The sequence below is a fragment of the Rhinoderma darwinii genome, chromosome 2 (assembly GCF_050947455.1).
Source record: "Rhinoderma darwinii isolate aRhiDar2 chromosome 2, aRhiDar2.hap1, whole genome shotgun sequence".
Lineage (NCBI taxonomy): Eukaryota > Metazoa > Chordata > Amphibia > Anura > Rhinodermatidae > Rhinoderma > Rhinoderma darwinii.
The window spans coordinates 239,960,802-239,976,249 of NC_134688.1; the positions used below are offsets into that span (position 1 = coordinate 239,960,802).

The 15,448-nt window shown below is 39.4% G+C and overlaps 1 protein-coding gene across 1 annotated transcript in view; it reads right to left on the minus strand.

Annotated features, from left to right (window-relative positions):
• TBX4 (T-box transcription factor 4) overlaps nt 1–14,396 on the minus strand; it is a 130,735-nt gene extending 116,339 nt beyond the window's left edge. The window contains exon 1 of the mRNA XM_075850428.1: nt 14,244–14,396. Coding sequence (XP_075706543.1) covers nt 14,244–14,396 — 153 coding nt within the window. The remainder of the gene's footprint in view (nt 1–14,243) is intronic.
• Between the last annotated feature and the right edge of the window lie 1,052 nt (nt 14,397–15,448).

Consider the following 15,448-nt stretch of genomic DNA (forward strand, 5'->3'; position numbering starts at 1 on the left):
GCACTTCCGTGCGAACTGCGTGATTCGCACAAGAGCTGTCAAAAGGATGAATGAAAACAGAAAAGCACCACATGCTTTTCTGTTTACAAACATCCAAACGGAGTGTCTTTGAGATGAGCGAACCCGGACAACCTAACCGAACTTTACCGGGTTCGGCCGAACTCGTTTTGACCGAACCCGGCACAAAAATTTCCGGTACGTGACGTCAGGAGATAGTCACTGTCCAGGGTGCTGAAAGAGTTAAACTGTTTCAGCACCATGGACAGTGACTTCCGATCCCAATATACATGAACGTGTAAAAAAAAAATGAGTTCTGACTTACTGAGAACTCCCGGCTTCTTCCTCCAGTCTGACCTCCCGGGATGACAATTCAGTCCAAGTGACAGCTCCAGCCAATCACAGGCCAAGCACAGGCTGCAGCGGTCACATGGACTGCCGCGTCATCCAGGGAGGTGGGGCCAGATGTCAAGAGAGGCGTGTCACCAAGGACGCGTCACCAATGCAACGGCCGGGAGGGAAGTTCTCGGTAAGCAGGAACGTCTTTTTTTTTTTTAACAGGTTGCTCGATATGGTGATCGGAATTCACTGTCGAGGGTGCTGAAAGAGTTTCTGCCGATCAGTTAACTCTTTCAGCTCCCTGGACAGTGACTGACGTCGACTAGCCTCATCTCTATGATGGCGGCTGCCCGAAAATCACGCAGCCGCGCATCATACACGGATGACACACGGAGCTGTCAAGTGGTTTTTGCGCGCGCAAAACGCCGCGTTTTTGCGTTAGCAAAAACGCCACGTTCGTGTGAATCCAGCCTAAGGCTATGTTTACACAGGGAGGATATGCTGTGTAAAAGTACACAGCGTATCCCCCCTGGTCGCTGCAGGGTTTTCTGACCGAAATTGTGGTGCAGATTGTGGTGATTGATTGTGGTGAGATTTTTTTCTATCTCATCCACTTTGCTGCTACTGTACTATGCTGCAGATTTTACGCAACGTGTGAATGAACCCTAAACCCTGAACCCCTTCCCCCCCTCCCCCGCCGGTCTGTGGAAAAATTGTCTTGCATAAAACTGGTCCATAGTTAAAAAAAAGGTTGGGGACCACTGGAATTGAAGAAAGCTGTGAAGAATGTTAGGAGCATGTGTAACTGTAGAATGTAGAGCATCATAGGGTGACTACAGCAAAGGAAAGGTGAAGGATATAATGAGGATGGGTGATAGTCATAAGTCATTGGCAGGACAAGGAGCATGTGTGGGTTAGTAGATAGTGGAAGTTGTGGAGAGCTTTGTAGACTAGTGAGGGATTTTGATTTTATTCTAGTGACGGTTAACCCGTGTGATGACCCAAAGACAGTAGAGGTGATAGTATAACCATTAGACAGATAAACCTAAATTCTTTGGCTGTGTTCACATGGAGTTTTTTGCAGGAGGAAAATTCCTCCTGCAAAAACTGCTCCGGACGGTTTTTGCACAGTGGTTTGACAAAAACTCGTCAAAACACTCGTCGAAGCGTTTTTTTCCTCTTTCTGACTGATTGAAATGGGGTTTTGGAGGCAGAAACCGCCTCAAGATGGGTCATGACGCTTCTTTTTACCACGACGCGTTTTTTTTACTCGCGGTAATAAAACTCGTCCAACTCCCATTGAAATCAATGGGAGGCATTTTCAGGCGGGTTTTGAGCAGTTTTGCAGCGCGGTTTCCGCGTCAAAAAACTCTGTGTGAACAGGGCTTTTAGTAGAATGTTTAAGGGCCTTAGTCATAGTAGAACCAGTGTACGAATGAAATGTACTAAATCCTTCGGCTGAATGTATTTTAGGATTATTAAAATAATAACATTCTTTATAGCTCTTGTTATGATTTGCTATGCAGATAAAGCTAATGCACACTAGAGTGGCACTACGCGGAGAAGAAAGACTGGCTTGGCGTAATACACACTGAAGGACTGCCGTGTTGATAACACTTGTAAAAACTACTATGTAAACTGAAAAAATATAACATAAAAGCTAGAATGTATTACGTTTAATATTTTATATCTCTATATCTGCCAAAAAAATGTTTCAAAGGGCTCACAAGGGGAAAAAAAAAATCTGCCTTTGATGACTTGAAATAATGATGTCAAACCCATTTTATCTCACACTGCACAAAAAGGCAGCCCATTAAGAACACGTACTTACATGTGTAAATGCATTAGCTCTTAAAACATTTCCACAATTAGGTTTTTAACCTTGTTCATGATTGGTGAGATCAACATGTTGGCAAATTAGTTATATTTGGAATAGAAGGAATAACTATATACACTAGTGATTTATTAGAAACATGCCGAATGCGTATTCGACATTGAATGCTATGTTTGGAAGGTCTTCATATGCAGTCGTGTGACAATTACGAGTAATGTACTTCGCATTCTACCAATCTTTAAATTGTATTAAATATTTGTATGACTAACAATATGTCTACATGTGTAATTAAAATATTTACTAATATTAACTAAATGTGCCTTCCAGTATGTAGAAATAAAGCCCTGATGAAAGGGTCACGGAGCCAGGAATCTTTTCGTTTTAGTCTCACATTATTAAAACTCCCTTTAAAATGGATTAGTTAGGCATACAGTTTCATATATGTGGAGCATACATTCAGCAGTGCTTTTCAATGGTATACACCAAACATAAGCCCAAAATGTGATATATACAAACTATTAAAAAGATAATAATAATGAATAATAACAATGGTATGTATGATTGAGGCGGATTTGACAAAAGACACCGAACTAGTACCTCAAGATGAGGCAGGCAAGTGACTAGGGAAAGTGTCTTTCAGCATTTAAAAAAGTTACGTTTTCAACCAGAATGCAGATGGCGGCTCCATTTAACTGTCTTGTCTTATTTTCGTATCAATGATCTGTGTTCTCTGTGGCCAGAATTTGCTGTGAACATTGTAAACGTTCTGATGACTCATGCTCTATTTCTTAGAAAATAGGATCCACGATGTTCTCTTAAGTGACAGCGTTATTTAGAGTGTAATAATAGGTTTTTAGATCAATACATTTTTCTAAGGATTATTTTCATGGTGCTGAAGAATATTCCATCCATATATCAGTGGATAATTTCAGCTCTGGACATTCAGCTTGTGACTTGTGTCATGTCTCAGAGGGAAGTCACAGGAATTCCCAAGCAGTAGATATTTTTCTCACTTACAATGAATTATAGTCCGAACAGACTAGGGATGGCTATGTATGAAATTGGAGCCTTTAAATTGATGAGTGCTATTTCTCAAAGTTTCATTTTTGCAAAGCAAAACCAATAGCTATCCAGCAAAAAAAAAAGTCTGGAGAAATATCCCAGTACTGCATGCCAGGCTGCACAAACACAGTGTGGTCATGTCTAAAAATGTGTACAGACAATTTTATGCCATAGATGTGTATTAGAAAATGACTCATACCCATGCACCTAATAGATGTACAACTTGTCTGTCACTTTTTCTAACTTTTACACTTGGCCATCAGTTTCCTAATAGCAGACGTCTAGTGCAAGATTTTCCACAACAGAATACAGTTGGCCATTTAACAAGAGCTCTAAGCTGTAGTGAATTGTATAGAACTTTCTTTAAAAGGTAAAATATCACAAACTGCACCCAAACTGGTGATGTGATAAGTTTACTGGGTGTATTTTGCTCTACATGTTTAAAAAGTTTTAATTATTAAGTATTTAGATAGGGCCATAATATGCAGTAGTGCTTTACACAGCACAATATTGAGGTTAACACATTGTAGCAATTACAAAAGACAGTGTGGTACAAACAAGTGCAACTGTTATTACAAGATGCGTTGGGCGATAAATGATCAAATAAATTACCGGACTATATGCTTGTCGGAAAAGATAATTTTACAGTGAGCGCTTGAAGGTTGAAGAATGTCTGATGGAATGAGTGAGGGCCTTCCAGAAAAGAAGGGAAGCACGAGAGAAGTCTTGTATGTGCCACAGGGGCTTCACAGGTGCATACTAGATATGAGCGCCCACTGCCACCATAAAAACAGGTTACTTCTATTGGATGGCATGCAGGAAGCTGAGCTCAAAATTAGTTTTGAATTGTTAGAGAGAAATTATGGGAGTGCTCAATGATAAGCTTTTGGAGACACAGGAGCCCATATACTATAATTTTACATGGGCCCTCAGGCTGTCTGTGTCCGCTCTTGATATGCCAACAATCAATACTTAATCTAACTCTACATACATCTCTGTTAAAAAGGCCACAGGTGATTACATTTTCGCAGACATTTTATATGGTTTACAATGATGTACTTTGTACTTACAGTTTAGGCCATGTTACATTTATGTACTTCTATATAAGAGCAAAAATGGGAAAGTGCACTCATAGTCTTATTTTTTCTTACATGTGCTGTGAAAATAAATGCAAGCTGTTCTTCTATGTTATAAGCCTTTAAAGGCTGTGAGAGACTGCCTGAAGCGCTCTTCAATTGAATTACTGACAGAACATGTAGAAGGATATCAATACTCATGAGTTAAGGGATGACTGAGTGGAGGGATGACTGAGTGGGAGTGGAGGGATGACTGAGTGGAGGGAAGACTGTGCATCTCTGGCTTAAAACCAATGGAAGTTACAGAAACCTACACTTATCTCTCTAAAGAAATAAGTACCAGAATTAGCTTTGGTGGACATTGGTGGAGGTCACATTTCCTGGTTCCCCACCATTGTGACATGTTTAACTGATACGTCAGGAAATCTGAAAGCGGAAAACTTTTTTTTAAAGGAACACTCCAGAAAAAAAGATAAATTTTTTATGACTAGTCCAACGCCTGAGGGGCTTGTGCATCACTCCTCTTTGATTTCCTGAGTCAAGCACCACCCTCTCAGCAGTTGCACTAGGCAGAATATAATGTATTAGTTACACATAAAAGATGAAAAATTAGAACACTCCTTGTGATAAAACAAAATTATAACAAGACCTAATTTATATACATATAAATATATGAAACACAATACAATTGTATAAATATAGTCCTCAGGACAGTATTCAGTAATGTAACTACTAACAAATGACACATGTAATTGCTGCTTGACTATCAGTGATATACTGTATACTGTTAGTTGGGCTTGATTCCATAAACAGATGTGTCCAGCCTTAACTTTCTTGAATTGCGTTAAGTTATACAATTTAAAAGGAAAGGATTCCACAGCACTGGACCCAGAGTGGGTGCACGCCCCCACAGGACCTGGTCCACAGTCCTAGATACTGGACAAGACAATAGACACAGAGGCAGCACTTCCAAAGAAAATAGCTTTAATCACCCGTGTGACGTTTCAGTCCAACAGGACTTCAGAAAGGTCCTGTTGGACTGAAACATTGCACGGGTGATTAGAGCTATTTTCTTTGGAAGTGCTGCCTCTGTGTCTATTGTCTTGTCAAGTTATACAATTTGTCATGATACCAATTTAACACAATCTCGCGCCATCCAGTACAAAACGTATACTTTAACGTAAACTTTTTTAAAACAATAAACGTGTACTTTTTTTAACATAGGACTCTATGGACGACGGACGGCTAACGGATGATATATGTCAGAGGCATACGTTGGAGGGATATATTTTTTTATCAGTTTGTTTTAAATTTTGTGCCACACATCTCATGATATCTGTAATATGATGGCCTACAGATAAAATGTATATCTTAGAACCAGTCCAAACACAATGGGGTAGAATTATTAATAATGTCTTGAAGATAGATAGCCTAAAGCTAGAGGTGCTTGGCTGAAGATGTGCCAAATTTATCAATGACATGCGCACTATTTGATAGGTTTGCCAAATCTTGATGCACGTTACACTCCTTTCCCTTCTGTACACCACCTATTGGGTGGTATACGATAGGCCAGTATTTCACACCACAAAACTGGCGCAGGCCAATGATTAATTCAGCGCATTTCACGACTTGAGAAATCCACAGGCAAATTCTAAGTATGTAACCTGACGGGGCAAAGCATGTTGCAAATCAATGTTCTTTTTGGCGCAAACATTTAATAAATACAATGTGTTCATAAACATATGAATAAATTATCCATTCAATATATTGTTTTCTTTTACAATTAAATAAAACACCGATGAATAAATGTCTCAAAAACTTCCAGCACATGACCCATAAAATAGTGACCTCCACTTACCTCTGAAGTATCACAGAGATATTTGCAGATCTTTCGTTCTAACCATTTGGAATAAAAGCATCATTTTCTGGAAAGGTATTCTGGTCATTATGACCAAGTTGGGTATTATAAACATATTTTCTCATAAACCAAGGATCTCTCTCAATCTCTTTTACACAGAAACCGTCCAAAAATACAGTTATAAAACAAATAATTTACTATCATTGTCACAGGTGGCTGCATTTAAACCCTTTTTCCATTTTCTCTTACATTTCTACTTTCCAAAAGGCAAGAAATGTTTTTAAACTATCCCTTTCCTACGACTTAAATGCATTTTATTGCAGTGATAGGCATCCAATGATGATGTCTTCCGTGGAAAAATCTACATGTGACCTGCCCAATATGCTTACATTGCATTGATACATAAACAGACATATGTTTTTCCTTTACTCATGGCATGTCTTCTTCATATTATAGCAATGTATCTGAGGTATCATTAAGGATAGGTTGCATAGTCAACAGGAAACCACAGCTACATCTTAGTTATCATTCTGCTGCTAACAGTTTTGCTTCATAGGCTAGTCTTAACATCTGTGGACATTTTTCTTCCGTAGCTCATGTGACATATTCCCTACACCACCGTTTTTAAGATTGTTCTATGGTGTTCTAAGAATATGAAGTATCAGTTCTTACAGCGCTGCTGACATAAGAATTCAGATGGATCACAAATATTGTTCAAGTTTATTGGGTGCAGTTACATATATGCGTTACGAGACCGGTCCGGTCTCTTCATCAGGATAATACACCTGAATATTCTGATGAAGAGACCTGGTTCAGTCTCATAATGCATAGATGTAACTGCTCCCAATAAACTTGATAAATATTATTTTGGATCCATCTGAATTCTTCAGTCAGTAATGCTGTCAAAACTGATCCAATTTTATTCTTGGAACTCCACAGAACATTTGAAAACAGATATTGTGTTCTGGTGAAGGCAGACAGCAGTGACATGAATTTTCTATATGCCCTGCAAGGTGTTGTGCCGTGAGCCGAACCCAACAATGTGAGCAGACACATTAAGGGGGGAATATTTCTCCTGAGGTTGAGCCTCTCATGTTCTTTACATAAGGGAATTGCCCTAAGAAGCGCCGTTCTCTTTTATTTCACATAATACAATTTTTAAGATGCCCTGTTTTAGAATACACACGACAGAAGAATCAGGCCTTTTGCACATGGAACCGTATTGGGCACTGTATTGTGACCTGCATAGTACTGTTTGAGGGTCTGTATCATGGATGACGTTTTCTCCCATATGCACTAAAAACAATTGTGGGAATGTATCAACTTTTTCATTAAAGTTTTCTGGTGTAGAATAGACTTAAAGGGAACCTGTCACCAGCATTTCACCTATTGAACTTTACTTCTCCCTCACTAGCTGCTGCTATAAAAAGTTCATTGCCGTTATCCCCTTTCCTAAACTCCTCCTCCGACTGTAAATAACGGTCTGCAAACGTTTTGCGCCTTTTATCGTAATAATCCGGTGTCCCTTTGTGTGCACACACCAAAGGAGGACATCAATGCACAAGCGCGGGATGTTGTGTGCTGGGGGAAGGTGAGGAGCTGTCAATCAAAAGTAAGAAGGTGGGGTAAACTCGGAAAGACTTGAGGAATGAAGATTTGACTCTTTTCAAAACGAAGATTTGACTCTTTTCAAATGAAGATCTGACTCTTTTCTGCTCATTAGCATATGTTTTGGGAACACTAAAAAGCTAAATACTAAAGCTACAGAGCCGACTAAGAAGACAATTATAGGTTATATAGAAATGATTTTTCACCCACTACCACCAGGTATAGTCGGTTTAATAGGTGAAATGCTGGTGACAGGTTCCCTTTAAAGACTTAAAAGTTGCAATTTGGGGTAAAAATGTTTTGACTTTTGGTCCGTTTACGCTGCTTTTGCCCCTTTTCTAATAAGTGAGTGGAGCTTAGTAAAGAGTGTGTGGCCACTTGTAGACCAACAAATTTATTATAACTTACCCCAGGGACTGCATTAAATTATAGTGGAAATTTGGCATAGATTTCACTCTGTGGTCGGGGGTGTACAGACAAACCTGTGACAGACCCCTTACTGCCTTGCCCCCTGCCCCCATGACCACATATTAAAATTTAAAAAAAGTAAATGAAAAAAAATAATTACTTACCTCATTCCTCTGCTTGCCCTCCCCAGTGTTTCCCAGGCTCCTACATCATGCTGCGGTGCACACAACATCCGGACACTGGATGATTTCTGCTGCGTGCCTACATTGCATATACATAGTCTTGCTCGGCGTCAGGACCTAGTATGTGCTACAGTCATATGTGGGAGTCTGAGAAGATCCACCTGCGAGAAGCAAATCTGAGTATACTTTATTTTATTTTATGTCCAATCGGATGTGGGGAAAAGGATGGGGGCCTGGCTAGTTGAAAGATGCCGGTCACAGGGCGAAACGCGCGTCGAGGCGTTCTTTCAGCAATTCATGTCTCTTGACCTTCTGCGCTCTGCATCATGTCCTAGGGTATGTGCTAGCTGTTTACATGATTGTGTCCTAGTCGGTGTTAAGTCTATATTCTGGCGATTTTCTTGAAACTATTTGAGTTTTCTGGACACTTCATTTTCTCATGCATAACTATATATTTTGCAGGCTATAGTGGGCATGGGTATTATCCATTGTCTACTTCTGTATATCGCTATTATTAGCTGGTAGCACTATATCATGTGTGGACTTTACTACCTATATTTATAGGTGTATAATTCTGCTATATGCACTATTGGAGCGTGGTCTGGTCAAATTTTTGGATGATTGACTCTGTTGTCATGGTTTATTCCATCTGACCCTGTTGTTTGTATTTCTGTGTATGACGTATCCCATTCTCTTTTCATCATATGTTATTGTCGATTATATTCAATAAAGTATTTTGTTTGCATCTTTGTATATTATTTTAGTATACTATTTCTCTTAGGGCTATGTCCCTTTATGGTTCATTTTTAGGTTGTCTACCTGCAATAAGGGACCCCAATATACGCCATCTTATTGGTGTGAGGTTTTTTTAGGTTGTCTAGTTGAAAGATGCAACAGATTTATTGAAATGCCAGTCTTAGTAAATTTGCCCCAATGTTTCTAAGGGTGAACTTGGTCCAATATAACGCATACGATAGAGAAAGCTGCCATTTTCTTTAAGGGGACTTCATATAAAAAAAATCTCTTGTGAATCGTCAGTGGTATGCATGGTCCCATTCAAGTGCATTAACACTGCATTCAAATTTTATGCAATATGGACCTCAAATATGGTTGAGTGCATGAGACTTAAAGGTAAATTCAATGGGGCCAGAAAACCACCTAGACTTAAACGCACAATGCTTTGTAGATCTAAGGAGTCAGGGGTCCTAGCACTTCCTGATATTAGATCTTATTATATTGCCTCCCACCTTTCGAGGGTAGTAGATTGGTGCAGGCATGCTCTCCTTAAATCGTGGGTATGTCTGGAACAGAGCTTCACCGAGGTCCCTCTTGTTGTCATTCCATGGCTAGACCGTGATCAACTCAAACCTCTTCGCCAACACCCTACCATTGGCCCTACACTTCTATCTTGCTCCATACCCTCAGTGAGGTCCTCCCTACTCCCGGTCCATTCTTCAATGTACCCCATTCTGGGAAATCCACTCTTCCCTTCAAGTCTGCAAGATTCAATATTCCGATCTTGGTTCGCCTCCGGTAACTTTAGGGCATCCCATTTCCTGAGTGGTTCGGATTAGCTCTCTATTGCTGAAATGTATTGTTTGCCAAACCTCGCGCCCTTGGGTCATTGGCGATCTCTTCAGCTCAGACATTTTTGCTCCTCCATTTCGCCCACCTCCTTATATCAAACCAGCAGGACTCCTCTGGAAGATTTGTGTGAAGGTTCTGGACTGATTCGCCATACATTGTCGACGATATATACCCTGCTTCAGAATCCTCCAGATCTACCTCCCTCTAACTACCTCTTGCTATGGGAGGCTGATTTGAATATTTCCCACTCGAACGCACAAAGATCTCACATCCTCATCCTGGCCCTCAAGACTTCGATCAATTTGCTGGTACAGGGTCCTGGTTCGTCTACAAAGCTTCTTCCCTGCAGTTTCTCCTCTTTGCTGGAGATGCGGATTGGAGGATGGTACCCCCTCGACACCTTTTGGTCCTGCTCTCTACTTACGCCATTTTGGGATGGAGTTAAGTAGGTGATCCGCGAGGTTATGGATACAGGCCTTCCTTTGGATCCGGCTTTCATCCTCCTCCATCACTGCGATATCCCAGTTGATGCTTATAGACGTTCTCTGCTACACTTTTTGGTGATGGCAGCTCGCCATTGCATCCCATTAAAGTGGAAGACTACCTCTCCTCCTTCTCTGTCCCTCTGGATTTCCAAGGTCAATGATCTCATGCACATGGAAGATTTAGCCTCTTCTCTCAATGACTCATATAAGAAGTTTTCTCAAGTATGGGCTCCTTGGGTAGACTTTCAGAGCTCTGACTCATACATGAACATCCTGCGTATGATGAGTCTTGACCAACAACCGATTGAGAATCCGCTGTGGCGATGCGACATACTATACCCTGATTCTCTACAATCCTTCCTTCCCTTCCTCCTCCCTCTATTTTTTTACCTCCTCTCTTCTTCTCTCCTTTCTTCTAGTCTTTTTACTCGCCTTGTATCTTGAATACTTTTTTTCCAAGTGTTCTTAGTCATTGTATATTGCCCTACTCCCCATATGTGTATAGGGGCTATTCTACTGATTTATTTCACATGTTTAGTGCCTAGGTATTTCTTTTACGTTTCTTCTTCTCTGTATCCCTTATGCTGTGAAAATGGACTGTCCAGGTCATGTAAATAAAGAATTAAAAAAAAAAAAAAAAAAGGTAAATTCAATGAATGTTCACTTTTTTCTAAATGCCTAGCCTAAATAATAGAACAGTGGAATAATTAGTACTGTATAACTTAGCAAGCTTAAAAGGGTTACCTCGGTGTTTAAAATCTCCAAGTTCAGTGTGCAATATATTTTTAGAGCACATAAAGTATAATTCTGTAACTTGGTTATTGTTTTGATCTTTTTTCCTGGTCCCGTTACCCATGAGATGGGCCGCTTGTGTGCTTTCTGCACTTTTGTGTTGTGGGCGTATCACTAGTGCCACTTTCTTGAATTCCCAGTTTGCATTGCACTATTTTGTTTCCCTCATTTACAGCTGCCCACTACATCTCCTTTTAGCCTCCATACCCTCCCACTACACGTCCTAGCCTAACATTAGTAGAACCTGCTCCATAAACCTATTTGCACTAGCATGAGATGATTGCTAATGTGCCGTACTTGAGGAGATTGTCTGGACCGCAATTGGCGCATGCACACAGGCAACTGCTGTGTATGCACTGTAGCAAGAGAAGATAGCCTTGCCCACGTAGCCTTGATGATGCGATGTACATGTCGTCACGGTCATTGTGAAGAGGAAGCGACCACGGTACCACGTGATTTTAAAATACACTTGCATTGCACAATAAAGACAATTCAAAAATAAAACCATCTCTGAATAAGACATATGTAATACGTCATGACTTGAAACGATTGCTGTGACTTAAATACAAGGACTGGTATCATATTAAAGTCAAGAGAATCTTAGCTTTCAAATTATACCGGGCTAAATATTCTAGGTGCAATATTCAGGAAGCAAGACTCGTTTAGTTGGGTAGCAGAAAGATTTTTGCGTCTTTGTAAGCGGGAAGCTGCAAGTGACAGCAGGAAGAAAGGTCACAGCCTGTTTATGTCATCTCTCCCCCTGTACACCCTCCAGCGACCCAGGGGGGAACTTTTCTTCATGTTAGCAACCCTATTACCAGTGAGAGAGCATATGTGATCTCTGATGGTCACATTAACCAGTTCAGGACCGGGCTATTTTGAGCCTTCAGGACCATACACTGTCTAGCCTTTTTGAGCATGCGTTAGTTAAACTGCTATAACTTTATTTGTTGGGCTAGTAATGTGATTTTTCAAAAAAAATAAAAATAAATGTAGACAATTTAGGTTTCTTTTTTTTTATCATTTTCATCCTTTTTGCTATTTTTGAATTTTTAGGCTCATAATTTGAATATAATAGTAATAGTGAGCAGTCACATGATCACTGGGACCAATAGAGGCAGCAGCATTGCCTCTATACACAGCGCTCATTGAGGTGGAGTTACATGTATAATCAACCCTTGCAACTAATCAGATCATTTACTTAATCCTTGACTCTTTCTTTTATAGGCATCAGGATTGCAGAGATTATTTTCTCTACAGTTTTGATAATTTTGTGAATACATGCAAAAGAAGACAAAGACATAAGTGGCATGTATGAACTTTGCACATCTTGAACTTTAATTTGTAGAAGGTATTGTTCATCTCAGGCTTTGATTGGGTCAGATTTTAAGCCACAAACATGGATTTTTAATCATTTTTTAGGAAATGTTACACATTGATGCAAAATTGCATGAATGCGGCCATGATTGTAAGGTCATGGGTGGCATTTTCCCGATTTACCAGGTTTTATTTGTGTTTGTCAAATGTGTGTAACTTGTCCTGCCAGCGAAAGTTAAAGGAGTTGCATAAGACTAAAAAAAAAGGGTCAGCTATTTTTCCAGGAACAGTGCCACATTTGTCTGTCGGCTGTGTCTGGTATTGCAGCTCAGCCCCATTTACTTTTTTTCTGGAAAGAAAGCAGATTATTTTTTTTTGTATGTCATACGTCCACTTTAACGTTTAGGCTTTTGGGAAATTATTTTACATGCTTATTAATTTCCCCGATTTATTTAGAGCGATTGCTTTGATATAAAAAAAAATGTTGTAAACATGATGAGAACAGAAACCTCATTATGGTTAAATCAGAGTATTATTTTGCTAGGTTAGAACAATATTTCCCATTATAAGAAATTAAACAAAGCTATCACTCTGAACACCTACATTAATATGCATGTTTAGCTCAGCCGAACATACATATATATTTAATAGAGCCAGCGGATAAGGGTCTGTCAGATACATCCAGCTGCTATTGGATCCTTTTTTTTCCCTGGATAGCAGATGTCAGTGGATGGTTTGCATGCCCATGGATAATAAACTGTCAGTGGGTGCCACCAAAATGAGTTCAATTTTGCGACAGAATCCCAATGCCTAGGACCAGATCCATTAATTATCTCAAACATATGTGGCCACTGTATGCGTTGTACAATGATTCCAATTTAGATTACATAACACCATACTTAAATTCAGCTGAAAGAACGTTCTTCCCTGTTAAGTAATGTTTGTAAAATTTGCTCAGTTTACGTTGTTTCTAGACTTCAGAAAATACAACCTACTCTACGTTTTCTGCTGTCATTTGGGATAACAATATTTTCAACACTTCTGAATATGTGTTTCAACTTACAATTCTTAGAATAGGGGACTAAAACATAAAAAAATAAAAATAATTCTGCATTTACTGCGATATTATCAGTACAATAGTCAAAATGCACATAACAAATGTGAATAGAAGGAGGTACATAAAGAACATTCATCGTGCAGTAAAGCAAGCTATAACAGCATCTCTCCATAGAATGAAGATCATCAGTTTGGCCAAGGAACACAGCTAGATGCGATAAACAATATACTCAGAAGAAGCAACACCAACGTGTGATATACTTAAGAATAAGGTGTCTTGAAGTATTTTCTCCAAAGAATGAATTTCCAGTTTTGACTGTGAGCAATATTGTCCTCTAAAACCAATCTTTCTCTTCATATAAAACACACATAAAGCCAATAATTGTGCATTTTTTGGCACTACCGCATATGATCTTCATTCTCTACTCTTTACTCTTATAGGCAGCCTACCAGTTTATACCAATCTGAAGAAAAAAGTGTTGGGGGAAGCAGACGCTAGAATACAAATTTACAACTCATTTACTAATCCACAATTGCAAATAAATACAAAGAAACTATTTCCAACTGTATCTCCAGATGGTGCAAGTCTTTTAAAAACACTGTACACCTACAGATTAGAGTAGGACAAGATTTGTGTTTTACCTGCTCTGGATCTTGGCTCTGCGGGCTGCTCAATGAGTTGCTTAGCCCTGCTACTCCCATTGCTGGTGATCCTGCTGTAGCCTCTACATGTCCAGCTGTTTGGGCTGTTGTAAAGGCGTCCTCACCCTCAGGCAAGCTTTTCTCCTGGAGCATTTCCTATTTAAATAGGGAAAATTTGTGTTATTCTATACCTTACACACTGCAAGATGAAAGCAGAGGTGTAAAACAAGGTTAAAACTGAATACAGTCCCAACTGGATCATACCCTTAAATAGAAAAGGCTAATATGAACTTAAACGAAACAGTTATAGTCAACTAAAAAGTGTCAGTGGGCTACAGGCACTGCCTTCAACACCCTCAAGAGCCATATAAGTAATTTTATGAGTGAAGAAAAACCAAACCGCTATTAGGTGTAATAAAAGATCAGACATGTGAAACCTAAGGTGATCAATATAAGATATGCCGTTATTTTCCACGAAATATCAAATCTCTTATTTTAAGTATGACTTTAAAATTTTGGTAACATTTTTGGAAACAATGTTTCCATAACCCTAACATAATGCATACGTTGTAATAACCATGTGCTCGTTCTGTCAATAAAATATAATTTTAACACACATGAAGATTAAAAAAATAAAACCTCCCAAGTGCCTTGTTCATGGTACTACTTCACTTCCCAATTCAGGACCATAATGCAAAAGGTCCTAGTCCTCTACCTGCTCAAGGCGATATCCCCTCCCAGCTACTCTGTAGGCAAAAGCAAAGAAGTAACACTTATGAGGACCATAACAACATACCTATGATCCTTAAGACCCTGTGAACTATTCAATGAGAGGCATGGGCACCCACACTGCAGGATTGCAGCTTGGTTTACTTTGACACTGCACATACAGCTGCTTCGTAATATTGCTCTGTAACATCTTGTAAATGGAAATAGATATGCTATGTGCCATATGTCAGGCAGATTTATAAGTAAAACAGCAATGGGTTCAAATGCTAATGCAATAGGTAAATCACACATAACCTATAATGCCTATATGGATCCCAACTTACATAGATTGGTTTAGAAGGGGTCATTTGATCTAAACTTTCACACATATACAGATGATTTTGTGTGCAAAATATTAAACGTTAAAGAGATATGCCAAGTTGAGTGCAAAATCATTGCCTTTTTGCACAGCAGGAGGCATTTCACGCTTATTATTA